Source organism: Chlorocebus sabaeus, chromosome 4, assembly GCF_047675955.1.
Source record: "Chlorocebus sabaeus isolate Y175 chromosome 4, mChlSab1.0.hap1, whole genome shotgun sequence".
Classification (NCBI taxonomy): domain Eukaryota; kingdom Metazoa; phylum Chordata; class Mammalia; order Primates; family Cercopithecidae; genus Chlorocebus; species Chlorocebus sabaeus.
In genome coordinates, this window is record NC_132907.1 from 55,621,228 (window position 1) to 55,648,980 (window position 27,753).

At 35.7% G+C, this 27,753-nt stretch overlaps 1 protein-coding gene across 1 annotated transcript in view; it reads left to right on the forward strand.

Moving 5' to 3' along the window:
• C9 (complement C9) overlaps nucleotides 1–27,753 on the forward strand; it is an 88,271-nt gene that overhangs the window by 32,671 nt on the left and 27,847 nt on the right. The window contains exons 6-9 of the mRNA XM_007961457.3: nucleotides 10,788–11,048; nucleotides 15,789–16,029; nucleotides 18,805–18,933; nucleotides 20,362–20,537. Coding sequence (XP_007959648.2) covers nucleotides 10,788–11,048; nucleotides 15,789–16,029; nucleotides 18,805–18,933; nucleotides 20,362–20,537 — 807 coding nt within the window. The remainder of the gene's footprint in view (nucleotides 1–10,787; nucleotides 11,049–15,788; nucleotides 16,030–18,804; nucleotides 18,934–20,361; nucleotides 20,538–27,753) is intronic.

The window sequence follows — 27,753 nt, forward strand, 5'->3', positions numbered from 1 at the left end:
CAGAGGCTTAATAAACATTCCAACTATTCTTTCTACTGGCAACTTAAGCCCATTTAGAAAATCTAGCAGCAGATAAAGCTTACTACATACCTGGTCATTTGTCCTATGTTGATGTTTCTCAAGTGGAAAATATGTAGTCTTTCTCTACAGAAACTGCTATCTTGAATGGAACTCTGTTCTACAAATAAACTCATGCATTCAAGGTTGAAGTCATAGGCAGGGGTCAACTCATGAAAGCACTCATGTACCATAATAAATACACTGAGCATAATCCTGAGCATAATGAGGGAGCCACTCCGGAGAGCAAGATGCTGAGAGTTTCATTTTAGAACTTCGTGTTTTGTAGAAATAAATTTTAAGGGAACAAGACCAGAGGTAATGAGAACAGAAGGAGGGTATTTTATGGTCCAAGCAGCAGATGATGAAAGGCTAATCTGGGTCTGTAATAGTAGAGATGAAGAGGAAGGATAAAATCCAGCATATTTAAGAATTAAGAGATTAGTAATAAATTGGAGACAGTATAGCATATGATCAGTCACAAGGTTCTGAATTAAGACTCTCTGGGTTTAAATTTTGGTAAATTCCTCCACTTATCATCTATGTGAATTTGGGCAACTTAGTTATCTTTCCTGGATCTCAATTTCCATCATAAAATGGCATCATAGTAGTATACACTTCATAGAGTTTCAGAAATATTAAATGTGTTAATAACCATAAAGTGATTAGAATGGTGCCTATCACAAACTAAACTTTCTATAGATGGACCCTATAAAAATGGAAAGCCAAAAACAAACAAACAAATAGAAAAAACAACCACACACACATACACACAACCAGTGAATTATAGGCCATCAAAAGAGATGTGGGAAATTGGATGTGCAGGAAATCTACCAAAGGAGGAGTGGGTTCTAAGAAGATAATGATTCAAATGCTCATAATTTTGAGTTTGAAGGTCTATATGACATTAGATGGAGTTATCCTACAACAAGGAGATTATTTGAATCAAAATGGAGAGAATGATCTGAATTGTAAAAAGAGATCTAGGTGTCCATTAACATATACATGATCATTGCTTTTTTTTTTTTTTTTTTTTTTTTGAGATGGAGTCTCGCTCTGTTGCCCAGGCTGGAGTGCAGTGGCGCAATCTCGGCTCACTGCAACATCGGCCTCCCAGGTTTAAACGATCCTCCTGCCTCAGCCTCCTGAGTAGCTGAGATTAGAGGCGTGTGCTACCATGCCCAGCTAATTTTCGTATTTTAGTAGAGACGGGGTTTCACCATGTTGGTCAGGCTGGTCTCTAACTCCTGACCTCATGATCTGCCTGCCTCGGCCTCCCAAGTGCTGGGATTACAAGCGTGAGCAACCGCGCCTGGTGATCATTGCATTCTTAAGAGTGCCTGAGATTACCCAAGAAGTGTACAATGAGGGAGAAGAGAAGAACATAGAGACTGAAGTCCTGGAGCACACAAACGTTTAAGACTTAGGCAGAGAAAAAAATATTCTATAGATAATAGAGATGAATTGTACTTGTTATCCTTTACTAACTGTCAAATTACCCCAAAACTTAATGGCTAAATGGTTAAGAATGTGAGAGTAGCTTGGCTAGATGGTTCTGGCAGAGGGGTGCCTCAAGAGGTTACAATGAATCTGTTCTTCATAGGTTTCTCCTTTCAATTAGTGAGATGGCTTTGATAATAATATGTGATTTATGGTTTTATTATCCATTTGTACAAATAAAATTTTAATGACATCTTCAACAGTTTACTTACTCTCTATTTACAACTGCCCTCCAAACCTCTACGACTTGAACTCTGAAATATTTCTTGATTGTGTCTCTCTCTTCCATTTTTAGTGCCATAGGCAATGTTTATTTCTTTTCAAGGAGCATTATATGAACAAATTCTTAAACAGGATAACTTCAACTGACCCCTATAATATGTCTGCCTCCTAGAACATGCAAGCCACTTGACCTTCTGTCTCTGAATCTAGCTTCTCCAACATCTGTTTATTCAGTACTCATAAAGAAACTTCATTCCATCTTTGTGCTTTTCTGCTTTCTGTAATCTTGCCCCTTGGTCTCCTCTTCTAAGACTTTTGCTTTTCTCTCTATGATGGTTACAAGTATTGGTCCACTTCATAATGCTTAACATTAAGCCTAGACGTCTTTTGGCATGGATGGATTTTTGCATTTCCCAATTCAGCTTTTGTTCCTATGCTCTCTGGGATGACCCCATCCTCACAGTTTCAGGCTGTACTCGCAACTACCATCCCAGCATAGTGAGAGAGACTACTTTTTCTTGAGTCATTCAATAACATCCTAATTGATACCCTGACCAACAATCTGTTATATTTGAAAGTGGCCCTCTACACTGCTGAGTCGATATTTGCCTTATGCCATTTCCTTTCTAGTCATTTCACATACAAGTGCAGGTGCCTACAAATTACACCCCTCTATCAAAAAGCCACAATGCCACCAGTATTGTTCTTTTTTCTCATGATTGCTTTGGCCATTCAAGATTTTCTGTGGTTTCATGCAAATTTCAGGATTGTTCTTTTTATTTCTGTGGAAAATGACATAAAATTTTGATAGGGATTGCACTGAGTCTGTAGATCATATTGGGCAGTATAACTATTTTAACAATATTAATTATTTCAAACCATGAATATTGGATATCTTTCCATTGATTTGTATATTTTCCATTTCTTTCATCAATGTTTTATGAATTTCATCATACAGCTCTTTCATCTCCTTGGTTAAGTTTATTCCTAAGTGTTTTCTTTTTAATTCTGTAGTAGATAGTATTTTTAAAAGTTTCTTTTTCAGATAGTTTGTAGCTAGTGAGTAGAAATGCAACTGATTTTGCATGTTGATTTTGTATCCTGCAACTTTACTGAATTTGTTAGTTCTAATATTTTTTGTCTTTCTTTGTTTTTTGGGTGGAGTCTTTAGGGTTTTCTATATAAAAGATTATGCCATCTGCAGACAATTTTACTTCTTCCTTTCTGACTTAAATGCCTTTTATCTCTTTCTTTTGCCTAATTGCTCTAGCTAAGACTTCTAGTACTATTTTGAACAGAAATAGAGTGGGCATCCTTGTCTTGTTCCTGACGTCTGATAAAAATTTTCAGTTTTAACCACTGAGTATAATGGTCAATGTGGGCTTGTTGTATATGGCCTTTATTACGTTGAGATGCATTCCTTCTCTCCAACAAACCTAATTTGTTGAGAGTTTTTCTGATCTTTAAATGACGTTGAATTTTATTGAATGCTTTTTCTACATCTATTGAGATGATCATATAATTTTTATCCTTCATTCCATTAATGTGGTGTATCACAATTGTTGATTTGCATATGTTAAACTATCCTTGCATCCTAGATATAAATCTCACTTGATCATTGTGTATGATCATTTTAATATATTTCTGAATTCAGTTTGTTTATATTTTATTGAAGATACATATACATATATGTTAATCATGGATATTGGTTTGTAATTTTCTTTTCTTGTAGTGTTTTTGTCTGGCTTTGGTATCAGGGTAATGCTGGTCTTATAAAATGAATTTGGAAATATTCCCTCTTCTTCAATTCTTTGGAATATTTTAAGAAAGTCTAGGATTAGTTCTTGTTAAATATCTGGTAGAGTTCATCAGTGATGCCTTAAGATTCTGGGCTTTTCTTTCATGGGAGACTTTTTGTAATACTGATTCAATCTTTTTAATCATTATTGGTCTGCATTTTCTATTTCTTCATAATTCTGTCTTGATAGGTTGTATGTTTCTAGGAATGTATCCATCTCTTCTAGGTTATTCAATTTCTTTGTGCAAAATTTTTCATAGTAATATCTTATGTTTATTTACATTTCTGTGGTATCGGTTGTACAGCTGTCCCTCGGTATCTATGAGGAATTGGTTCCAGGACCACTCACAAATACCTAAATTCTTAGATGCTCATATAAAATGGTGTGATTTTTGCATATACCCTACGCTCAGCCTCCAGCATAATTTAAATATCTCTAGATTACTTAGAATACCTAAGTAATGTAAGTGCTATTTAAATTTAAATAGTTGTTATACTGTAATGTTTAGAGGATAATGACAAGGGAAATAGTTTGTACATGTTCAGTACAGATGCAACCATTGTAGAATCAACTACATTTTTGATCCAATGATGGTTGAATCCATGAATGCAAAATCCGCAGATATGAAGAGCCAACAGTAATATCTCCTCTTTCATTTCTGATTTTATTTGAGTCTTCTCTTTTCTTCCTGAGTTAGCCTAGCTAAAGGTTTGTTCATTTTGTTTCTTTTTTTAAAAACTAACCATTGGTTTTCTTGGTCTTTTCTGTTGTTTTTCTGCTACCTATTTTATTTATTTCTGCTCTGATCTTTATTATTCTCTTACTTCAATTAATTTTAATTTAGTAAGCTTAGTTTGCCTTTCTTTTTCTAGTTCCTTAAGATATAACGATGTAGGCTTTTATTACTATAAACTTTTCTCTTAGAACTGCTTCTGCTGCATCCCATAAGTTTTGGGATGTTGTGTTTTCATTTTTATTTATTTTAAGATATTTTTAAACTTTTAATCTCTTTGTTGACTTATTGTTCAGGAACATGTTAATTTTTCCATATTTGTGAATTTTCCAAAATTTCTCCTGTTATTGATTTCTAGCTTCATACCATTGTGGTCAAAAGAGATCATTAATATTATTTTAATATTCTTAAAATGTTTAAGATTTGTTTTATGGCCTAATACATGATCTATCCACAAGAATGTTCCATGTGTGCTTAATAAAAACATGTATTATGTTACTTTGGATGGAATGTTCTGTGTATATTTGTTAAGTCTATCTGGACTAAAGTGTAGTTCAGTTCCAGTGTTTCCTTAATAATTTTCTCTCCAGATGACCTGTCTATTGTTGAACGTGGAGTATTGAGAAGTTCCCTACTATTATTTTATTGCAGTTTGTCTCTCCTTTCAGATCTATTAATATTTACTTTATACATTTAGGTGCTCTGATGTTGGGTGCATAGAAATTTAAATATCCTCTTACAAAATTGACCCCTTCATTATTATATAATGATCTTCTTTGTCTCTTCTTACAGTTTTTGACAAGTCAAAATTTTATCTGGTATATTTAGCTATCCCTGCTGTGTTTTGGCACGTAAAGGTGAAGTGAGTCTCACAGGCAGCATATATAATAGTTAGGGCCTGCTTTTTAATCCATTTAGCTACTCTACATCTCTTGATTGAGTACATTTAAGATAATTATTGGTAGGTAAGGACTTACCACTGCCATTTTGTTCATTATTTTCTGGTTGTTTCTCTCTTGCTATCTTCCTTTGTGATTAGATAATTTTCTATACTGATATGCTTTAATTCTTTGCTTTTTATGTTTTCTGTGTTTATTATAGTTGATTTTTTTGTGGTTTTCATGAGTTACCATGCAGCTTACATAAAATATCTATAGTTATAATAGGCTATTTTAAACTGTTAGCAACATAAATTCCATTACATTTTTAAAACTTCTACACTTTTCCTCCCCACATTTTGTTTTTGATGTCACAATTAACACCTTTTTATATTGTGTATTACTTAACTATTATAGCTATTATTATTTCTAATAGTGACTTTTAATTTTCATGCTACAGATATACTTGATTTGTACATCATCATTATGGTATTAGAGTATTCTGAATTTGACTATGTACTTAATTTTACCAGTGAATTTTATAATTTCATAAATTCTTTATGTTATGAATTTTCATTCTTTTCTTTCAACTTGAAGAACTCCCTTTAGCATTTCTTATAGGAAGGTCTAGAGATAATGAACTTTCACAGCTTTTGTTTCTCTGGGAAATTTTTTATTCCTTCATCATTTATGAAGGTCAGAATTGCCCAGTATACTGTTCTTGATTGGCAGTTTATTTTTCTTTCAGTACTCTTGAATATATCATTTCACTATCTCCTGGATTCAAGGCTTTTGCTGAAATATCTGCTAGTAATCTTATGTGAGCTCCCTCATATGTGATGAGTTGTTCTTCTCTTGTTTTCAAAATTCTCTTTGTTGTATGACTTTTGAGTTTTACTGTAATGTGTCCAAGAGAAGAGCTCTTCAAATATAGTGTATTTGGGGTTCTTTGGGCTTCATAGACCTGGGTGCTCATTTTTTTCTCCACTTTGGGGAAATTTGCTGTCATTATTTCTTTAAGTAAGCTCTCTACGCTTTTGTGTTTCTCTCTTCCTTCTGGGGCACCATAATACATATACTGGTTCACTTGATGGTGCCCATAGTTACCACGGGACTTCTTCACTATTTTTTATTCTTTTCTATTTTTTGTTTTTCTGATTGGTAATTTCAAATGAACTGTCTTTGAGCTCATGATTCTTTCTTCTGTGTGATAGAATCTACTACTGAAGCTCACTATGAAATTGTTCAGCTCATCTGTTGTGTTCTTTAACTCCCTAAATTTGGTTGTTTGTGCTTTTTTATGCTCTCTCTCTATTGAACTTCTAATTTTGTTCATATATTTTTTTCCTGATTTCATCTAGTCTTCTGTCTGTATTCTCATGCAGCTCAATGAGCTTCTTTAAGATAATTATTTTGAATTCGTTTTCAGGCAGTTTGTAAATTTCCACTTCTTTAGGGTCAATTACAGGTGCTTTATTTTGTTCTTTTGGTGGTGTCATGTTTCCCTGATTATGTGTGATCTTTGTGGCCATGCATATCTATGCCTTCGAAGAAGTAAGCACTTATTCTATCCCTTAAAGACGGACTTCAGCAGGGATAACCCTTCATTAATCAGTTTGTCCAGAGATTCTGGGCAAGTCATCTGGCGTGGTCCACAAGCAGGCTTGATGCTGGGAGTCCTTGGGCAGACGTAATTGGCTCCTTGATTCACTGGAGAAGGCCTAGAGCTTGGGTCTGCTGGAACGAGCCTGGTGCCTGTATCCATAGAGGTCAGCCTAGCACTGGAGTCTGCAGAAGTGGGCCTGGACCCTGGGTCCAGTGGGTCCACTGGATCTTGAGGCTATAAGGACCATCCTGGAGCCTGAATTCATGAAGGCTAGCCTGGAGCCTGGGGCCAATAGGGCTGCCTTTGCACTGGGATGGGCCTAGAGGCTGGATCCCCGGTCTCAGGCCTGATTTTTGGATTTGCAGTGGCCATTCTGGCACTGGGTGAAACTGGAGCCTGAGTCTGCAGAGACCAGCCTTTGAGACTGTGTCCCAGATGCTGGCCTGGTGCCTGAGGTCATGGAAGCTGGCCTGAAGCTGAGATATATGGGTACCAACCTGGCATAGCTGGAGGCTTAGTCTGCAAGTAAAATCCTGAGTCTGGGGATACAGGGATCAGCCTCATTCTGGGCCTGTCTAAAGCCTGAGTTGAGGCTGGAACCTTTGTCCATGAAACTGGCCTCAGGCCTGAGGCCACAGAAGCTGGCCTGGCACTGGTTAAGCCTGGACCCTGTATCTATAGGGTGCTGGGATGTAGCTAGAGTCAAAGACTGGAGTTTTATTTAATAAGTAATTATAGAAGAAGTGGTTTTCATTTTATTTTGTTTTAAAAGAGGAGCCATAAAAGCTTGCAGCAAAAATATTTGTTAGTCTGTTGTATCAGGAGAGGCTTTCCTAAAGCAGTGATGTTTCGGGTAAAACTTGAAACAGGAGTGGGAATTCATCAACCTGAGGCCTATGATTTGTGTGTATGTGTGAGAGGGAGTGTGTGTGATGTGTGTGCTATGGGAGGATTGCGGGGGGGGGGGGGGCGGGGAGGAGTAAGAGAACATTCCAGAAAGTCAAAGCAGCATAAAAGGGACTTAGGGTAAGAACAGCATGGGTTGTGGAACAGCTAGATGGTTGACACACAGTGATGGAAATATTGACCAGAAATAAACCTAGTTTAGACTATATTAAAGTCATTAGAAATATATTGGAAGGATCTAAGTAGGGAAGTGACAATGGTTAGTTTGCTTTTCCCTGTTATGCTAGGAAGTTTCTTCAACATGTCTTGTTTTAAAGATAACTATATACATTTCAGTCTTTTCATGATACAGTAGTAGCTTTAGGTTTCCCATGCAGAACAACCACTCAATACATACTACTAAATCCAATTCATGACACTGTCTGAAGATACAGGTGTCCCCTTCCCAGACAAGTTACACCTAATTCAGAAGATCTCTGAAAAGAGAACTGAAGCACTTATATATCAACCCTCTCATTGACAATAACCTGACAATAGCCAAGTTGGCAAAAAAGAAAAAAAAAGTTTAATTGAAAGTTTAGTGTTGAAGGAACATACCTCAAAATAGTAAGAGCTATATATGAAAAACCCACAGCCAATATCATACTGAGTGGGCAAAAGATGAAAGCATTCTCCTTGAAAACCAGCACAAGACAAGGATGCTTTCTCTGATGACTCGTATTCAGCATAGTATTGGAAATTCTGGCCAGTGCAATCAGGCAGGGGAAAGAAATAAAGGGTATTCAAATATGAAGAGAGAAAGTCAAATTATCTTTGTTTGCAGATGACATGATCCTATATTTAGAAAACCCCGTTGTCTCAGCCCAAAAGCTTCTTAAGCTGATAAGCTACTTCAGCAAAGTCTCAGGATGCAAAATTAATGTGCAGAAATTGCTAGCACTCTTATATACCAACAACAGGCAAGCAGAGAACCAAATCATAAATTAACTCCCATTCACAATTGCTAAAAAAAAAAACAAAACAAAACTTGTAAAATACCTAGGAATACAGCTAACAAAGCACGTGAAGGACCTCTTCAAGAGTTACAAACTACTGCTCAGGGAAATCAGAGAGGACATAAGCAAATGGAAAAACATTTCATGCTCACAGATAGGAAGAATCAATATTGTGAAAATGGCCATACTGCCCAAAGTAATTTATAGATTCAATACTATTCCCATTAAACTACCACTGACATTCTTCATGAATTAGAAAAAAAAAAAAAACTAATTTAAAATTCATGTGGAAACAAAAAAGGGCCTGTATAGCCAAGACAATTCTAAGCAAAAAGAACAAAACTGGAGGCATCACACTGCCTGACTTCAAACTATAGTACAAGGCTACAGTTATCAAAATATCATGGTACTGGTGCAAAAACAAACACATAGACCAATGGAACACAATAGAGAACTCAGAAATAAGACTGCACACCTACAACCATCTAATCTTCAACAGCTCTTACAAAAACAAGCAATGGGAAAAGGATTCCCTATTTAATAAATAGTGCTGGGAGAACATGCAGAAAATTGAAACTAGACCTCTTCCTTATGCATTATACAAAAATTAACTCAAGATGGACTAAAGACTTAAATGTAAAACCAAAAGCTATAGAAATCCTAGAAGAAAATCTAGACAATACCATTCAGGACATAGGCATGGGCAAAGATTTCATGATGAAAATGCCAAAGCAATTGCAACAAAAACAAAAATTGACAAATGGGATCCAATTAAACTAAAGAGCTTCTGCATGGCAAAAGAAACTACTATCAGAGTGAACAGGCAACCTATATAACAGGAGAAAATTTTTGCAATCTATTCATCTGACAAAGATCTAATATCCAGAGTCTATGAGGAACTTAAACAAATTTACAGGAAAAAAAAATAACCCCATTAAAAAGTGGGCAAAGGACATGAACAGACACTAATCAAAAGAAGACATTCATGTGACCAACAAACATATGAAAAAAAGCTTAGCATCACTGATTATTAGAGAAATGCAAATCAAAACTGCAATGAGATACCATCTCAAACCAGTCAGAATGACAATTATTAAAAAGCCAAAAACAACAGATGTTGGCAAGGTTACAGAGAAAAAGGAATGCTTTTACACTGTTGGTGGGAGTGTAAATTGGTTCAGCTATTGTGGAAGACACTGTGCCAACTCTTCAAAGATCTAGAAGCAGAAATACCATTTGATCCAGCAATACCATTACTGAGTATATATCCGAAAGGATAGAAATCATTCTATTATAAAGATACATGCATGCATATGTTCACTGCAGCACTATCCACAATAGCAAAGACTTCGAATCAACCCAAATGCCCATCAATGATAGAGTGAATAAAGAAAATGTGGTACATATACACCATGGAATACTATGCAGCCATAAAAAGGAACAAGATCACGTCCTTAGCAGGGACATGGATGGAGCTGAAAGCCATTATCATCAGCAAATTAACACAGGAACAGAAAACCAAACACCTCATGTTCTCACTTGTAAGTGGGAGCTGAATGATGAGAACACATGGACACGTTGGGGGAAAAACACTCACTGGGGACTGCTGGGGGTAGGAGTGGGAGAGCACCAGGAGGAATAGCTAATGGATACTGGACTTTATACCTAGGTGATGGGTTGACCTGTGCAGCAAACCACCATAGCACATGTTTACCTATGTAACAAATCTGCACATCCTGCACATGTACCCCAGAACTTAAAATAAGTTGAAAAAAAAAAGTTTGCTGTATTATAAGCCCTTTATATGCATTATCTCACTAAATTTTTACAAGACCTTTTGTGCTAGATATGATGAATATCCATTTTATAGACTAAGAATCATACTAAGGACACAGAGATTGTTGCATAATCACTTTAAAGTCACAGAGTCTGTATTTGAACCCCAGGAATCTGACTCCAGCACTTTTTCTCTTAAGTCCTTTGTTCTACTGCCTTTCAAAGAATTGCTTGATTTCTGTTTGGTTATGTTCTGCTTGTTTTTCTTTTTGTTTCGTATCTTGTTTTTAACAACACTTTTTAATTCTCTTTTAGACCAAAGGTGAGAAAAATTTAAGAACCGAACATTATGAAGAACAAATTGAAGCATTTAAAAGTATCGTCCAAGAGAAGACATCAAATTTTAATGCAGATATATCTCTAAAATTTACACCCACTGAAGCAAATAAAGTTAAAACTGAAAAATCTTCTGAGAAAAATGCCTTCTCAGATTCTTTACATGGCCAGGGTAGTTTTCGGTTTTCATATTCCAAAAATGAAACTTACCAACTATTTTTGTCATATTCTTCAAAGAAGGTAAGACCAAACAGTTAATATAGGAATATAATGGAAAGGTTCCAAACTAACCAGACTCTTTAAGTATTTAGAGCAAATAGAAATCATAAAAAGGAAAAGAACCATGGATCAAATTCTCAAATATGTAGCTAGCACGTCAGAAAGAATACTAATTGGAAAAAAAGTCTGATAGAATCTTTGGCAGTGGTAAATGAATCATATGTTTGGTGGTAGTGAGCAGAAAATGTGTATTAAGAATTTAGAGCATTTTTTGACTGAGACTGTGGTAATATACCATTCAATTTATATGATGATCAGAATTTTAATGAAGAATTATACTGAAGAATTCTGGTAATTCATTGCAATGCCTTACCTACAATGATCACTGTTTATTAACTACAAAATGTGTCTCTAAAGAAATGATGCTATGAAATTATACACATTGCACATAAAATTGGTCTGATTACTTTGTAATCATATGTTTAATTTGAGACTTTGAAAATATGTGTGGTTTTTTTTTTTTAAATATTTGAGCCAGATTTTGAAGTTTGTTCTACCACTCTTGGAATAAATGTAAAATATACTCTCTGTAATCAACCTGTTTCCAGCAAAATGTTCATTCTTCCTTTTCTGATACCACAGTCACCTATTTAGACAAGCTTCTCCCACATTAACAATAATAATTCACTTTTAGCACTTACATTATGTCTAACTATGTAACTGTTTTGTAAGGGTTTGTACATTACCTCTCTGTTTACAAGCATACCCACTCAAGTGTACAGGTGGAAAACTCTTTAAATCATTCAACAAATGTTTAATTGCGAGCTCTCTGGCCTAGGTACTTAGAATACATTTGTGAACCAAGCTGATGAAAATTTTTGTCCTCATGGAGTTAAAAGGTCCACAGAAAGAGACAGCCAAAAATAATACATATAATAGAAAAAAGAAGTAATATGGTATTTACAAAGTATTAAGTGCTGTGGTATACAAGGAAAATTAGAGTAACATGAAGGAAAGCAGGGATGCCTGCAGGTGGCATGATTAAAAAGGAAGCTCAGGGTCAGCTTCATGGAGATGAGAGCTGACCAAAGCTTTGGAGGAGAGGAAATAGCCAAAGAGTAAGATTTCAGATTATTTATCTGATGGAAGGAACTGTTAGAGAAGTCTCTAATGTAAGAAAAACCTGGTGTGATAAAAGTTAGTCAAACTGAGTCAGAAGGATAAAAAATTAGAAAAGTTACCTTGAATCAGATCATGAAGAAATTCAAAGTCCACTCAGCATGGCTTTTTTTCTGAGTGATACGGCAGGTCACCTGAGGGGTTTTATTTTTATTTTTAATTTAATTTAATTAATTTATTTATTTTGAGATGGATTTTCACTCTTGTTGCCCAGGCTGGAGTGCAATGGTGTGGTCTTGGCTCACCGCAACCTCCACCTCCTGGGTTCAAGCGATTTTGCCTCAGCCTCCCGAGTAACTGGGATTACAGGCATGCACCACCATGCCCGGCTAATTTTGTATTTTTAGTAGAAACGGGGTTTCTCCATGTTGGTCAGGCTGGTCTCGAACTCCCGACCTCAAGGGATCTGCCCGCCTTGGCCTCCCAAAGTGCTGAAATTACAGGTGTGAGCCACCGTGCCTGGCCTACTTGAGGGTTTTTAATAGAAGATTGACATTCCCTATTATATTTTAAATGATTACTCAAGATATTCTGTCAAGAAGAGATCATAGGTGCTAAGAGTCAAAGCAAGGAGTCTTGCTAAAAGTTATTGAAGGAATCCAGGTGAGACATGATGGTAGTTCAGTAGTTCAGATAGGACAGTTATAGAATCAAACATAAGTCCAAGGTTTTTGGCCTGAGCAACTAGAAAAATGGAGTTGCTAATAAACTTGCTCAGATAGAGCAGGTTTGGAGAGGGAGACCAGTAGTTAAATTTTAGTTAGGTTAAGTTTGAGGTGTTTATTATACATCCAATTGGCAATGCCAAGTAGGAGTTGGTGTTATGAGGCTGGAGTTTGGGGAGAAGACCTGGAATTGAGCTATACATTGACTTGTTGACTTAGTCACGGGGTCACTAACAGAGTTAGTGTACATAGAAAATAGAATACAATCAAATACCAAACTTGGGGAACTTCAATAGAAAATAAGTAAAAGAACCCAAAAACTGCCCAATAACTTTGCTACTTAGAGTGTGGTCTATGGAACAGCAGCATCAACATCGCTAGGAAGATAGAATCTTAAACTGTGCTCCAGAATTGCATTTTAACTGAATCAGTATTGCATTTTAACAAGATTCTCTAGGTGATTTGTTCACATTTTATAGTTTGAGAAGCACTGGCCTAGAAGACAAGAAAATAATCTCTATTAAGAAGAAAAGAGTGATGAAATGTGTCAATTGCTCTAACATGTCAAAGAAGATGAGGGCTAAGAAGTGATCATAGGCTTTAGGATTATGAAAGTCATTGGAGACCTTGACAAGAGACGTTTCGTTGGAGTAGTGAGGTCAAGAGCATGAATGATGGGAAGGGGAGAATTGAAAATGCACAGTATAGAAAACTGAATAAATTTTGCTTCTAGTGAGGGCAAAGAAATGGGTAGTGGCTGGGCAGGCAAGCTAGGGCAAGGGAAATTTTTTTGTTGATTTAAGGTAGAAGAAACAACTGCATATTTGGATGGTAATGAGCTAAGAGCTACCTTTGAAGTAAATTGACCCAAAGAACATCACATGTCTTTCTTACCCCAAATCCCAAGATATACTTCCCAGTTTTAGCAAAACTGAAAAGAAATCCAAATATGCTTTGAATAAAGCATTTGAGAATTCTTGTACAAGTCAGGAGATGAAGAGATCATTGACCTATAACATACAGGCTAAGTCACTATAAGATTTTTATTAAAGACTGGATCACCCACTGTCACCTAAAGTTAAATCATGATGACAACAATGTGCTTTAAGAACACAGTTTGGTATGATGTTCATATATCGCAAGGTATATCTTTAAAAAGAAATAAAATATTTTGAACTCCCACATAATCATCATATGTTAACCACAGCTGTTAGGAGCCCCTCAAAAGATCCATTTGCAAAATTGTGGGTGTCAATTGTAGTTTAGTTTTCATCAGGACAAGCTATGGCATTGAATCACACAGTGCACTGCCCTAGTTTTCTCCGGGAAAGGTAAGCCATCAGCCCTGGCCCTGGAAACATTTAACTGTTGAGTTGTTTAGGCTGACTTGAGTTCCGTGTCTCAAAATATTGTCTGTCCTGTCTCTGTCATTAAAAATTGAGAGGGTGGACTGGAAGGGACAAGGAGACCTGAGACCTGGGTTTTTAGTACCAATGCCTTCAAGTATTATTTGTATGTTTTGGGCCAAATAACTTGATATCTTTAAATTAGTTTTCTCATCTGCATAATAGCAAGATTGGGCTTTATAGATAATGCTTCCATTTCCTTCCACTGTTGTTTTTAAAATAAATTTTAAAAACAGTATAATTTCATAAAATTATACTGTATAATTTCATAAAATAAAATGCAAAAATTTTAAGTGTATAGTTTCATGAGTTTTGATAATTATGTACATTAGAGTAGCCACCTCCTTTAGCAAGAGAATTTTTTTAATGTTTTAACACAGAAGACACAAAAGCATATTTAGATGGGAATTATTTAAGATCTATGTTTAAAATACAATGAGTTAAAGAACATCACACCGCCTGTAATCCCAGCACTTTGGGAGGCCGAGACGGGTGGATCATGAGGTCAGGAGATCGAGACCATCCTGGCTAACATGGTGAAACCCCGTCTCTGCTAAAAAGTACAAAAAACTAGCCGGGCGAGGTGGCAGGCACCTGTAGTCCCAGCTATTCGGGAGACTGAGGCAGGAGAATAGCATAAACCCGGGAGGCGGAGCTTGCAGTGAGCTGAGATCCGGCCACTGCACTCCAGCCTGGGCGACAGAGCGATGCTCTGTCTCAAAAAAAAAAAAAAAAGAAAAAAAAAAGAACATCACACCAATTAAATTCCATCATGAAGAGAGACTCGGGCTTCTTATCCCAAGAAAAATTCCTTATGCCCTTTTCAATTCCCTACCACCTAAGAGGTGACCACTGCCCAGATTTATCTGACCACATCTTAGTTTTGTCTAGTCTAGAACTTGATATAAATGGAATCATACAGGATATGCTCTTCTATGTCTGACTTCTTTTACTTAGTATAATATTTTTGAGATTTATTTGTGTTGTTACGTGCATCAGTAATTTTATTGTCCTTTTTATTGATGATTAATATTCCATTGTGTTAATATGCCACCGTTGTTTATTGATTCCTCTCTTGATGGACATGTGAGATGTTTTCAATTTTAAGCTATTCTGACAAATGCCGCCATGAAATCCTTACACCGATACTTTTGTGAACAAAATTTTTATTAGGCAAGTATGTAGGAGTGGAATTGCTGGCTGATCATAAGCAAATATGTGTTTAACACTGTGGGAAACTGCCAAACAGTTCTTCAAAGTGGCTATCTAATTTTACCAGTAATGTAGGAGAGTTTTTGTCACTGCTCATTCTCATCAATAGCTGATGTTGATAGTATTTTATTGATAGTGTTGAGAGTGTTTTACATTTAGCCATTCTGGTGGATTAGAGTGGTATCTCATGGTCACTGCTAAAACATTTAGTGTCTATGGAAGTTCTAAATTTCATACATTTTCATTTGCAGTGATGGATAAAACACATGTTTCTCTTCTTCATCTACTCTACGACACAGGAAAAAATGTTCCTGCATGTGAAAGGAGAAATTCATCTGGGAAGATTTGTGATGAGAAATCGTGATGTTGTGCTCACAACAACTTTCGTGGATGATATAAAAGCTTTGCCAACTACCTATGAAAAGGGAGAATATTTTGCCTTTTTGGAAACCTATGGAACCCACTACAGTAGCTCTGGGTCTCTGGGAGGACTCTATGAACTAATATATGTTTTGGATAAAGCTTCCATGAACCGGAAAGGTATGCCTAGAAATAGAGCTCTGACTTCAAATACTGTTTTGAGCAAACATTATTTTGTTCACCAACCTCTTTGAATGGTTAAAATCTTAAGAATACGAAGCCCTGTAACCGGCTCCTTTGAGAGGACTCTCTTCCTGCCCTTTGGCACCTAAAATCCTGTTAAATAGCAAATTGACTTCCATCTCAAATAAGCTGACTTGGTCATATTCTACTCAGCAGCAGCACTGAGAGATGGATCAATTGTATTGCAATTTCACATCTATTAGAAGGTGGCACTTTTAGTGAAATACTAAACAAAAGATGAAAGAAAGTACAGACATAATTTGTATAGCCTACTTCTTAATCAGCAGACTAGTCCAATTTCTATATCACAATTATCTTCCAGAATATACTTCAATATTGGAGGGAAAATATTGTTCTAAATTTTCTTTTGGCGGGAAAAGAAGAAGCAGTGTTATCATATAAATCTAACATCTGAAAGCAAGGGTGGAAAATCGGTTTTACCTCATATGATGACACTTCTCATTATATGGTGGTGGTTGAATTGGGCTCATGTTAAGTAGATTTCTGGTCATGGGGAAATCACGGGGAAAAGGACCATGGTCAATTATCAATGTCGGTCATAGGTAGAAGATAGGCCTGCTGATACATAGTTATTGGCCTGGCCTAAAGGGTTCGTCTAAGTCTTTTAAGAAAAATGTAAATGCAAAGTGACTATATAAGTAAGTTATAATCATTCATGTTGTAAGTAATTATGGCTAGTTATAATATTCCTTAAGGAGGTGATGGATGCCAGGATGCCTCCTCTCTGCCCTTGTAACTATAGGTGTGTCTCTTAGGGAGGAAAGCGTTGCTAAAAACCACTTTAATGGCTTTTATGGGGTCAGAGTGTCAAGGTGTCAGGTGTTAAGTGAAGGGTGGAATGTAACTGTGATGTAAAAGCCTGACACTCTCCCCAAGGTCAGTAAATACTTTAGGGATAACAAAACATGACATAGCCAGAACCAGCTGGTCTTGATGCCTCAGTCTTGTTTTGGGTAGAGAGAAGCTCTCCCGGGGCAAGTGGATTGTAACATTACTTATCTTGCACTTTCACAAGGCTATATCCACAACACAGTGAAGTCACTGTGAGCTCCACCTGGAAGATATTGATGGAGATATCACATAAGGGAGGAGTACAAGAGGGCAGAGGTCTTGAGTAACTTGAAAATGAGAAGAGAAAGGTTTATGAGTGGTGATCAAAACACAAAGAAATCTTCAGACTAGGAGTTGCTTTGGTGAAAAAGCTCCATAGGCTGAGATCTTTAATCCTGAATAATTCAGAAGCTACTTACCTTCTGGTCTTAATAGACAAGGATCATCAGGTCAATTCTAGTGATTTTGAAGAGGAAGTCCTCTTTCTCACTTCTCCAGTGCCAATATCTGAGGACCAAGTCATGTCCTCTGCCTCAATTTAGGATGTCTGGACATGAAAGTGTCCACTGCTAAGGCAGAGAATCTGAACACTTTAGGGTCACCCAGGTATCTTTCACCCTCATCTTCAGAAGCAGAGTCCTCACACTTCTTAAGGATAAGGTTAGAAATCTAGAATTATGGATTTCTGGTATTGTTTTCCATTTTTAACCTCTCTCTTCCCTTCCCAGGGGAAATGCCACCTGATAGTTTCTAAGTTCTTACTAATTGTGGTTGCATGAGAAGTATTTGATAGATGAATAAACGCCTAAATGCCCCCAGAGGTCTACCCCGACACTCCTTGTAGAACCCTGTGATTAACCTCATTTCATTTTTTTCTTTCCTTTTTCACAAAGCATTTTGTCTCCCAGAACAAATAATCACAAATTCGTGTGTGTGTGCCTGTGTGTGTGTTTGTGTGTATGAAATAAGAAATGATAAATAAGGGCAAAAACTAACATGGTCAATGAACTGTCATCTGAGCTGTTTACCCTTAAAATACAGGAATAATTATTTTTCTGAATTGCAAAACAGATAATAACTGATAGACTTTGAAAATATTAGGATTTTTCTTTCTAGTAACTATTTGGGCACCTACACACCATAATGAGTCAACTTCCAAGACTGATATCTACCAAGTAGCATTCATAGGACAAAAGCAAAGTGGCTACATACATCAGCCATCTGTCCAAAGCAATGAACCTGCTACATTAAGGATGAACTGAGTCTTCCAAAAAGGATCAGGAGATGTTGATATATCTCATGACCAAATTATGAAGTTGATGCAGAGAAGTACTTAGTAGCTAGACAGCTCTGGGTTCAAATCCAAACTTACTAGCTGAGTAATGAGCCATTAGAAGGTTATCCAACTGCTCTGCAATTCCACATTTTCATCTGTACAATGAGGACAATATAGTACTTACTTCACAAGGCCAGTGTGAGGATTAAATTAAAGCACACAAAATGCTTAGAAGGATGCCAGACACCTGATAAGCATTCAATATATAATAGGCATTGTTGTCCCTCTTCTATGACATTACAGATAAAAGACTTTACTATAACCACCACAGTTTGACCTACATCCCTTTAAACCATGTGGTAGACTTAATGTGTCGTTTGCCATTAAGTTGACAAGCAAAGTCAAAGGGAGGTCACTATAATCTGATATGAGGACAAAGCAGGACAGACATGATGGCATATTTGAATTTAGTAATGGTATATAAGAACCTAAGTAAGGATGTTTCTTGAAAATAGCAAAATTGGAATTTATTTGTGATGTTGATAGACATTGTCTAATAATCTTCAAATAAATTCATTAAACAGGTGTTGAACTAAAAGATGTAAAGAGATGCCTCGGGTACCATCTGGATGTATCTCTGGATTTCTCTAAAATCTCTGCTGGAGCTAAAGTTGATAAAGATGATTGTGTAAAGAGGGGAGAGGGTAGAGCTGGTAAGTGTGGCCTCACTTGTTAGACTTTGTAAAGCCTGAGGGTAAATGTCAATGAGCACTGCCCTCTTGCAATGAGCCCTCTTAATTGTCTATCCTCTTGTGCGTAAAAACTATCTTTTATGTACAGTGGTTTTCAAACCACTATAAACACAGATAGCCCAGGGACATGTATTCACCAGTATCGCTATTGTGCTGGTTGTACAGTACACAACTCAAGGGGGTGTGATTCACACGGTAGTCATTTTAGACTTATATATTTATCATGGCAATAGTAAGGAAGCATTTTCATAAAAAGTTTCCTTTCTTCACCCTAATTTTAACAAAGCTTCCAAATAAGAAAGCGACAATGTTCGTGCATCCATTAACAAAGGACAAGGCCAAAACCATTTCCCCAACTCCACCTTCCACCTAAATAGAAATCTCTAATTAATCCTTAACTTTAAATCGATGCCTAACCTTTTCAAAAATACAAATATATTTGGTATAAATATTACTTCCTACTGTTAATCTTTAGCAGATTTACAAGTATGAATTAGTGCTAGAGTTCTCAACTTTTCCTCTAATCAGAAATACCTGAGAACATTTAAAAAATACAAATGCTTAAAACTCACCTTTAAAGAAAGAGTCAACTGGTAGTGGGGAGGCAAAAGTGGGGAAAAACCTGATATATTTAAAAGCATATCAACCAATAATATGTGTCCATGATTGAAAAACCAATGATGAAGTGGTGGGAAAAAACTGAATTTGCCATTATATGGTATAATTTCTATGTTTGATCCTTAAGCTAACTGTGTAATCTCTGGCTAGTCACTCCACCTCTCTGTTTCCAATTTCTCTTCTATAAAAATGAAGACGGGATGACAAAAATTGTCTTGAAATTCCTTTCCAGTTTTAAAAGTTCACAGATGTAAAAGACTTACAAAGGTTTGTTAAAAGAGGCTTAGTCTACAGAGAGACACTGAGGAAAAGATGGGTAGGATTGGGAGTGGAAAGAAATGTTACTTTTCACATTATTCTTTTTTGAACTCTTCTTTTTGTAATATTAAAATATATCAAAGCAAATGTACACAAATATAATTATGAAGGTAAGTTTGCAACAGAAAATATATATTACACCCAAAGTCATATTTAGTTCCCATATGTACATGTTTGTGTGTGAGGAGCTGTGAAGTATCAGTGTATCTAGACCATGGGTAACATTTTTATTTTTTAAAGGAGATGACAGAAATCTACAATTGGCTACTAATGTAAATTTCCATTGTAGATTTGAGGTGAAAAAATGCATAAGCAATATTTACAATTAAAATTTAATAAATACATTAGGTTGTATTTTACTAAAAAGACTCAATAAATGTTTATCACATGTCCTTTTGATAACTAACCATAGAACTACAACTGCTTCTCTTTAAATCTTCCTTCTCACCTCAGTAAACATCACCAATGATCACCTCATAGATGATGTTATTTCACTCATAAGAGGTGGAACCAGAAAATATGCATTTGAACTGAAAGAAAAGCTTCTCCGAGGAACCATAATTGATGTCACTGATTTTGTCAACTGGGCCTCTTCCATAAATGATGCTCCTGTTCTCATTAGTCAAAAAGTAAGAAACATGTTTATTTTCAAATAGAAGACTGTGTCATTTTTTAAATTAAATGTCACATTGTTTCAGGTGAACTGTTAGCTTCCTCTGAAAGAGACATGAACATTCAGATACACTCCCATCTCTTCCCCAAAAGGAGGCATAGCATAGAGGAAAGGCATGGTGTGGAGTCAGACCATCCTGGCTGACTTCCTGTCTCTGTCTCTCACTAGGTGTGGGATGTTTTCTGACCTCTACAACGCTGAATTCTCCAGGACTCCATGTTTATTCTGAGAATTTAACGAAATTGCTTATATAGAACATAGAGCACACACTGTAACAAGATAGGTACTCACATATGATTAGTTCCCTCCGGTTGGCCCCTTGCCTTCCCATGGTCATGGTGTTCCACTATCACGTCTAGCACAAGAGAATTGTATTTACTAAGGGCCTTTTTTTTTTTTTTTTGAGACAAGTCTCACTGTGTCACCCAGGCTGGAGTGCAATGGCGCGATCTCGGCTCACTGCAACCTCCTCCTCCCGAGTTCAAGTGATTCTCATGCCTCAGCCTCCTGAGTAGCTGGGATTACAGATGCTCACCACCACATTCAGCTAATTTTTTTGTATTTTTAGTGGAGACAGGGTTTTGCCATGTTGGCCAGGCTAGTTTCAAACTCCTGGCCTCAAGTGATCCGCCTGCCTCAGCCTTCCAAAGTCCTGGGATTACAGATGTGAGCCCCCCTGCCTGGCCTAAAGGTCTTTATGAAAGGAATGTTCATAAAGTCTACAAGAAAATAAGACTAACGGTGAACAATTCTTATGGTCAGTAAATTTTTCCCTTTTTCTATCTTGATTATAATAGTTTTCAGCTTACAAACCCTTTGGGAGTTCATAGTCAAGTTCTTATTCCTAGAGAAAAAAAAAGTGTTATCATTGTAAGGATATAAATGACAATGTTATTTAGCCTCATCTTTCTTTCCCCAAGCTACCTAAAACTGGTATGCATTTTTCTTTACTTCTTTTATTACTAGTACTATTAGTAAGTGCTTTTTTTCTACTTCCCTTTATAACTTTCAATTTTCTCCATGTGTTTTACAATTTGCTTTCCTCAGATCATGTTTATTTTTGACTGCTCCCTAATCCAGTCTGATTAACTTGAGTTACAGAAATTTTAACATTTTCATAGGACTAGTTATTGGATAATTTTATTCCTTTATTCTATTTTATTGCCTTTAAAGAATGAGTGAAACCTCTAAGACTATCTCCTTTATGTGAAGAAGAAAGAAACTGGAAATTTTTATAATTCATTCTCCCTTTGTGTTATAGAAATATAGCCATTCATAGATATGCAATGTATTTATGTGTTAAAACACTTTGTCCCAAAGTAGGACAAAAAGGGGGGAAAAAGCTGGTGAAATTCCATGTATGAAATTAAAATCAGAAGATGCCTCTTTGATCTTATTAAATTTGAATCTTACATAAATTTATTATCTTGAACTCAATAAAATAAGTTTATGTTGGAAGATATTAAATAAGAAAACAATGGGTAATTTAGGTGAATATTTACATCCAGATGAACATCCCAGGCTCTACAAAGCAAGTTCAACTGTCTTTCTACAAATTCAAGAGTGTTCTCTGAAGACGTCTTAATAATAGTTCAGCATGTTCTAGAGATAATTTTTTAAATCTCAAATAAATAAGGCAGCTGCTGAAGATTTACTACTAAATTTATTAAAACTATTCAAAGACCCTCATCAACTTTATTGGTGCAGTCCTGCTGTATGGATGCACAGTATAGTTTATCCCATTTTTAGGGACAACCATTTACTTCCCCAAATTTTCAGATTGGTAGACATCCCATTTAGACTATCAGTATAAGTTTCTTTCTTCATAAACAGGAAGGCTGGCCTTTTCATATCAACATTTTACCTAAGGAAATGGTAGCTATTGTTAGTTCACTATGGACCACTTTTTAAATTTATCTTCTTGTAGAGAGAGTTGAGCAAAGCAAAATTGTGGATTTTGTTGACTTTGTATAACTTTTAAATCTCTGAAGAAACATGAGATACAGTTAAATTTGATCTTGAATTAGATTCCAAGTTAATTTACTCTCATAATTCCAGTAGAAGTGGACCTTTGGTTAACTTGTAGCTACTTCCAGGAGTCAATTACGCAATCTATGATCACTAATTCATTTTCAGGAATTTGAAGCATTCTGTTGTCTGCAGATGACATGTTCAAACATTGGGGCCGGTCTTTTAAAGAATTACTAGAACCTCTTCCCACCCACCCGAAACTATAAACTGGTCAATATTAAATATTCTGTAGCAAATTAAATCAATTATCTAGGTATTTATGTTGAAAACCAATTATCTTGGAGAAAAGACCAGAAAGTTGACTGTAAGCTCTCACTTAATATTATCAATAGGTTCTTGGAAACTGTGACCTTAACCAAAATGACCTATAACAAAACCAGTTTTACCATAAGCTAATGAATGGGTTAAGTTCCTATAGCATATTTCTGGTCACAAAAACATCACCAAACTTCTAAACAAAAACTAAAACACTTCTAATATTGAATTTTGAAATACATGTAAGCTATTTACACATTTAAAAAAGATTAATAAAAACAATTAAGATAATGATTTACCTCCTTACTCTAGTTCAGGGTAGTCTATCCCAGCAGCTCAGGGTGCAAAGCAGGAATCAACCATGGACAGAGCACCATCTCAACACAAAGCAAACTCCACACACCCACACTCACTCAGACTAGGACCATGTAGGCACACTGATTTGTCTAGCATGACTATCTTTGGGATGTGGGAGGAAACAAGCAGAAATAACAGGAAACAAGGAAAGAACCAGAGAGAGACCACACAAACGTGGGGAGATTGTCAAACTCCCCATGCAGACAGTGACCCCAGCTGAGAATTGATTTTTTTCTCAATATTACAAAGAAATGACCTTGAATGAAACAACATTATTCTAGGACCTACTGTTTTACTCGAAGTGGAACGCTGTATGAATATACTTCTGAGATTTTCTAAGTAAACTATGTGGTAAAATATATATGTTATAAATATATAGTATATATAATTTATAAAATAATATAATTTATAAAATCTATAAATACAGTTATACATTTTTCCATATTCAAGTAACTATGGCCATGCTCTTTTAGGTAGAACCTGTGGTTTTCAGGCCCCATTTTTCTGCTTTGTCAAACCCAAAATCACTTCTTGAGGAATGTCTTGGCCCAGCCCAAAAATCTCTCCTTGGCCCTTCTCCATGCAGAGGACATAGGCTGGCCCTCTCTTTCAATCCTTACTTTTGTCATGGTCTTCAGCTTCCATGAAAATATATTAATTCTATTGCCAACTTGCCTGAATGTTAACACAAGTGGTTCTACAGTTTAACTCAACAGAATAGCTGCACTTTGTTTGCCTCTTAAACCTACTGCTACAAACTAGTTATTAAAATGTCAGCTAAGAGAAATCACATTTATTAAAGACTGCCTGGAAGATATAAAGATTATTATTTCCTTTAGAGCAATAGCAGCAAAATGAGTACAGCTGCAATATTGGCTTCCTGTAAAGTTTTATTTTTCCATTATTAGAAATAAAGTTATGTAATCTACTGTTTTATTTACTAAAAGGTTGTTATGCAATGCTATGTCCCCTTTATGAGACTCATAGGAAATATTATTCTTTAATCTCATTTTGTTTCTCTTGGGAATCAGGTGGGTTTTTCTACCTGATTGGTAACAAATGCATGAGATCAGTAAATTTGGTTGTGTCTTACTCAGTGCACTAGAAAATATAGCTAAATTTGTGAACCACTTCATGCAAATGGATAGGTCCTCCTGGCATTAATGTAGTTCATTTTTGTTGCTTTTGCCTCTATCCTGCTTTTTCTGTTCTCAGTTCTCCTTTCCCATTTCCCTCAGCCACTCATATGTCTATATGTTAAGCTGTATTAGTTCTTCCAGAGTTACATGGTGTAATAATTTATGAATTAATTAACCTATCATTTTTCCTCTATGTGTAACTCTTAGCAGTTATGAACCAGATGTTAAAGAGCATCAATATTTTAAAGGGTTATAGTACAAGTGAGAATCATTTCTAACTCTCTTGTTTAGGGATAAAAAACAACACTCATTCTATCAACAAACTATAGTTGGTATACAGTTTATGTTGGATGTCTGAAGGAAATCTCAACTTATTTATTATTAAACTGTATTCTTAACTTATTTATACTTTAGCACTTTTATGGTAGATTATATCCTACCATAAATGTATCAACACATGGTGGAAAGATAGAGTTATCTAGGATAGGAGAAAAAGTAAAATCATTTTCTTATTTAATAGAAAAATAAAAGTTCATCAGAAAAAGATGGAACCCTTGAGGAAAACTTCAAAATTTCCATTTTAATTTTCCTTTGTTCTCCTGTGGATTTTTTAACTCCAGGATTTGAAGCTCCTCTGAAACTATGGCCATTGCATGTCCTTCATCTTTAACTCTTCCAACACTGTTTATAAATTTAATCCAAATTGTATTTCCTTCATGACCCTCTGTTCCTGTATTCTAGACTATCTGGTCTTGACTTTCCTTTGAAGGGTAAAACAAGATGAATTTCTTTTTTAAAAGAAAACAAAATAATTCTACCACATGCTTATGTTGTTTGTGCCAACGTGGCAATGTTGCTGAGAGGTTTCCTTCTTTCAAATAAATATGACATGGTTGAAATCTGAATCCTTTAAATTCTATATACTATATATTAATTCATAAAAGAATACACTCGTCAACAGTTATGCTGACTTTGTAGAAGTTCTTGATATATTCCATATATGAACCTATTCACAATGCAAGTTTTGCAAATATCTTCTCCCACTTAAGAATTTCATCTTTAATGGTGTTTTTGATACAGATGTCCTCTTATGTACTTTTTCTTTTGAACTAATTTTAGACACAGCAAAATTACACATATAGTGCAGATAGTAATATTGCAGAAGTAATATTGCAGAATAGTACAGGTAGTCATATTGAAGAAATAGTAGAGGGAATTCACTTATAAGCTTCATCTCCCACCCAGCTGCTAATGTTAGTAATTTACATAGGCATAGTAAAATTATCAAAATCAGAAAATTCACACTAAGTAATTAGCTAAAACATAGGTTTTATACACATTTCACAAGTTTTTCCCTTAATCTTTTTTTTCCTCCTGTTTCAGGATCCAATCTAGAGTCCCACATTGCATTTAGTTGTCACATCTCTCAGTGTCTCCCAATCTGTTATAGGTATTCAGACTTTCCTTGTCTTTCTTAACCTTGACACTTTTTATGAGGACTGCTCAGTTATCATGTCAAATGTCTCCCAATTTAGCATTCGAGTAGGTTAAGGTTATGCATGTTTGGCAAGAATACTACAGAAGTAATGTTCTGTTATTCTCAGTGCATCATATTATGGGTTATGATGTTGATGATTTTTTTATTTTGACGTAGTTAAATGTATCTTTCTATTCACTATAGTGTTTTCAATGTTTTAATTAAAGTTTTTTCCTACCTCAAGATCTTGATACTTTCCTATGTATTACCCTTCAACAGCTTTATTATTTTGCTTTTATATTTAGATCTACAGTATTAAACTTGGTCTCACTAAAATAAGGAATAAACAAAAAATATTAACTCTCATCATTTTTATTTCATATTGCAGTAAGTCCTAGCCAGTGCAATAAAGCAAGAAAAATAAACAAAATGCCTAAGGACTGCAAGGAAGAAGTTAAACTATCTCTCCATATATGGCATGATTGTTTAAATAGAAAATTCTAAGAAATCTATAACTCTACACTACATTTGTGTATTTGTTTCTCCTTGTACTTGGATTTTTATTTTATATATTTTAAGGCTTATTACCAAGGGCATACAAATTTAGAATTATTACATCTTCTTGGTGAATTAAAATGTCTTTCTTTATTTCTGGTAATGTTTTCTGCCTCAATTTTTTTTTAATTACCTAGGTTTGCCAGATGTCTCTGTTGGTATGCACATAGCATACATTCTTCAGTCTTTTTATTCTCAGTTTGTTTGTGCCCTCAAGTTTTGTTGGGATTAGTTGGACTTTTTTTTTTTTTTTTTTTTTTTTTTTTTTGAGACGGAGTCTCGCTCTGTCACTCAGGCTGGAGTGCCGTGGCCGGATCTTAGCTCACTGCAAGCTCCGCCTCCTGGGTTGACGCCATTCTCCTGCCTCAGCCTCCCGAGTAGCTGGGATTACAGGTGCCTGCCACCATGCACAGCTAATTTTTGTATTTTTAGTAGAAACAGGGGTTTCACCATGTTGACCAGGCTGGTCTCGCACTCCTGACCTCAAGTGATCCACCTGCCTTGGCCTCCCAAAGTGCTGGGATTACAACCAGGAGCCACTGAACCCAGCGTATTTTCATCTTTGATAAATACTTCTTAGGTACCTGCAATGTGCCAGGCTCTATTGTAGCATTGAGTCTAAAGCAGTGAATAAAAGAGATAAAAATCTCTAACCTAGCAAACTTTTTCTAATATAATCCAAAAGCACAAGTGAAATAGATATCATAATGTTAATATTTTAGTGTACATTTTCCAGTCATCAGAGTCTTTATCAGAGTTATGGTTAGCCAATTTGGTTTCATATAATATAATTTTATATCTTGGTTTTTAGTGAGTAGTATATAGACACATTTTAATGTAATTAAATTTTTAAACATAGGCATTACTTATGTAAAGTAAAATTTAATTTTTTTAGTGTAAAGGGCCCTAGGTTTCCACAAACACTTACAATCATGAAACCACCATGAAAGTCAATACAGAAAACGTTTCTACCACACGGTTCTATCATGTCCATTTTCAATCAACTCCTCCTTGCTGCCCCACTTCTACATAACCACTGATCTGTTTACTGCCATATAAATGTAATCATGTAACTTTTTGAGTTTGGCCCTTTCACTTAGCATTATACATTTCAGATCCATCCACATTCACACATCGACATTCTTGTATGTATGAGTAGTTCCTTTCATTTTTATTGCTCAGTAGTATTCCATTATATATAGATTCCATGGTATAGACTAAACAGTTTGTTTATATAGTAATCTGTTGAAGGACATTTGTTTGTTTCCAGATGATAATTCTTTTGGTGATTGTGAATAAAACCATTATAAATATTTGAATACAGAATTTTGCATGAACATATTTTTCTTTTCTCTAAG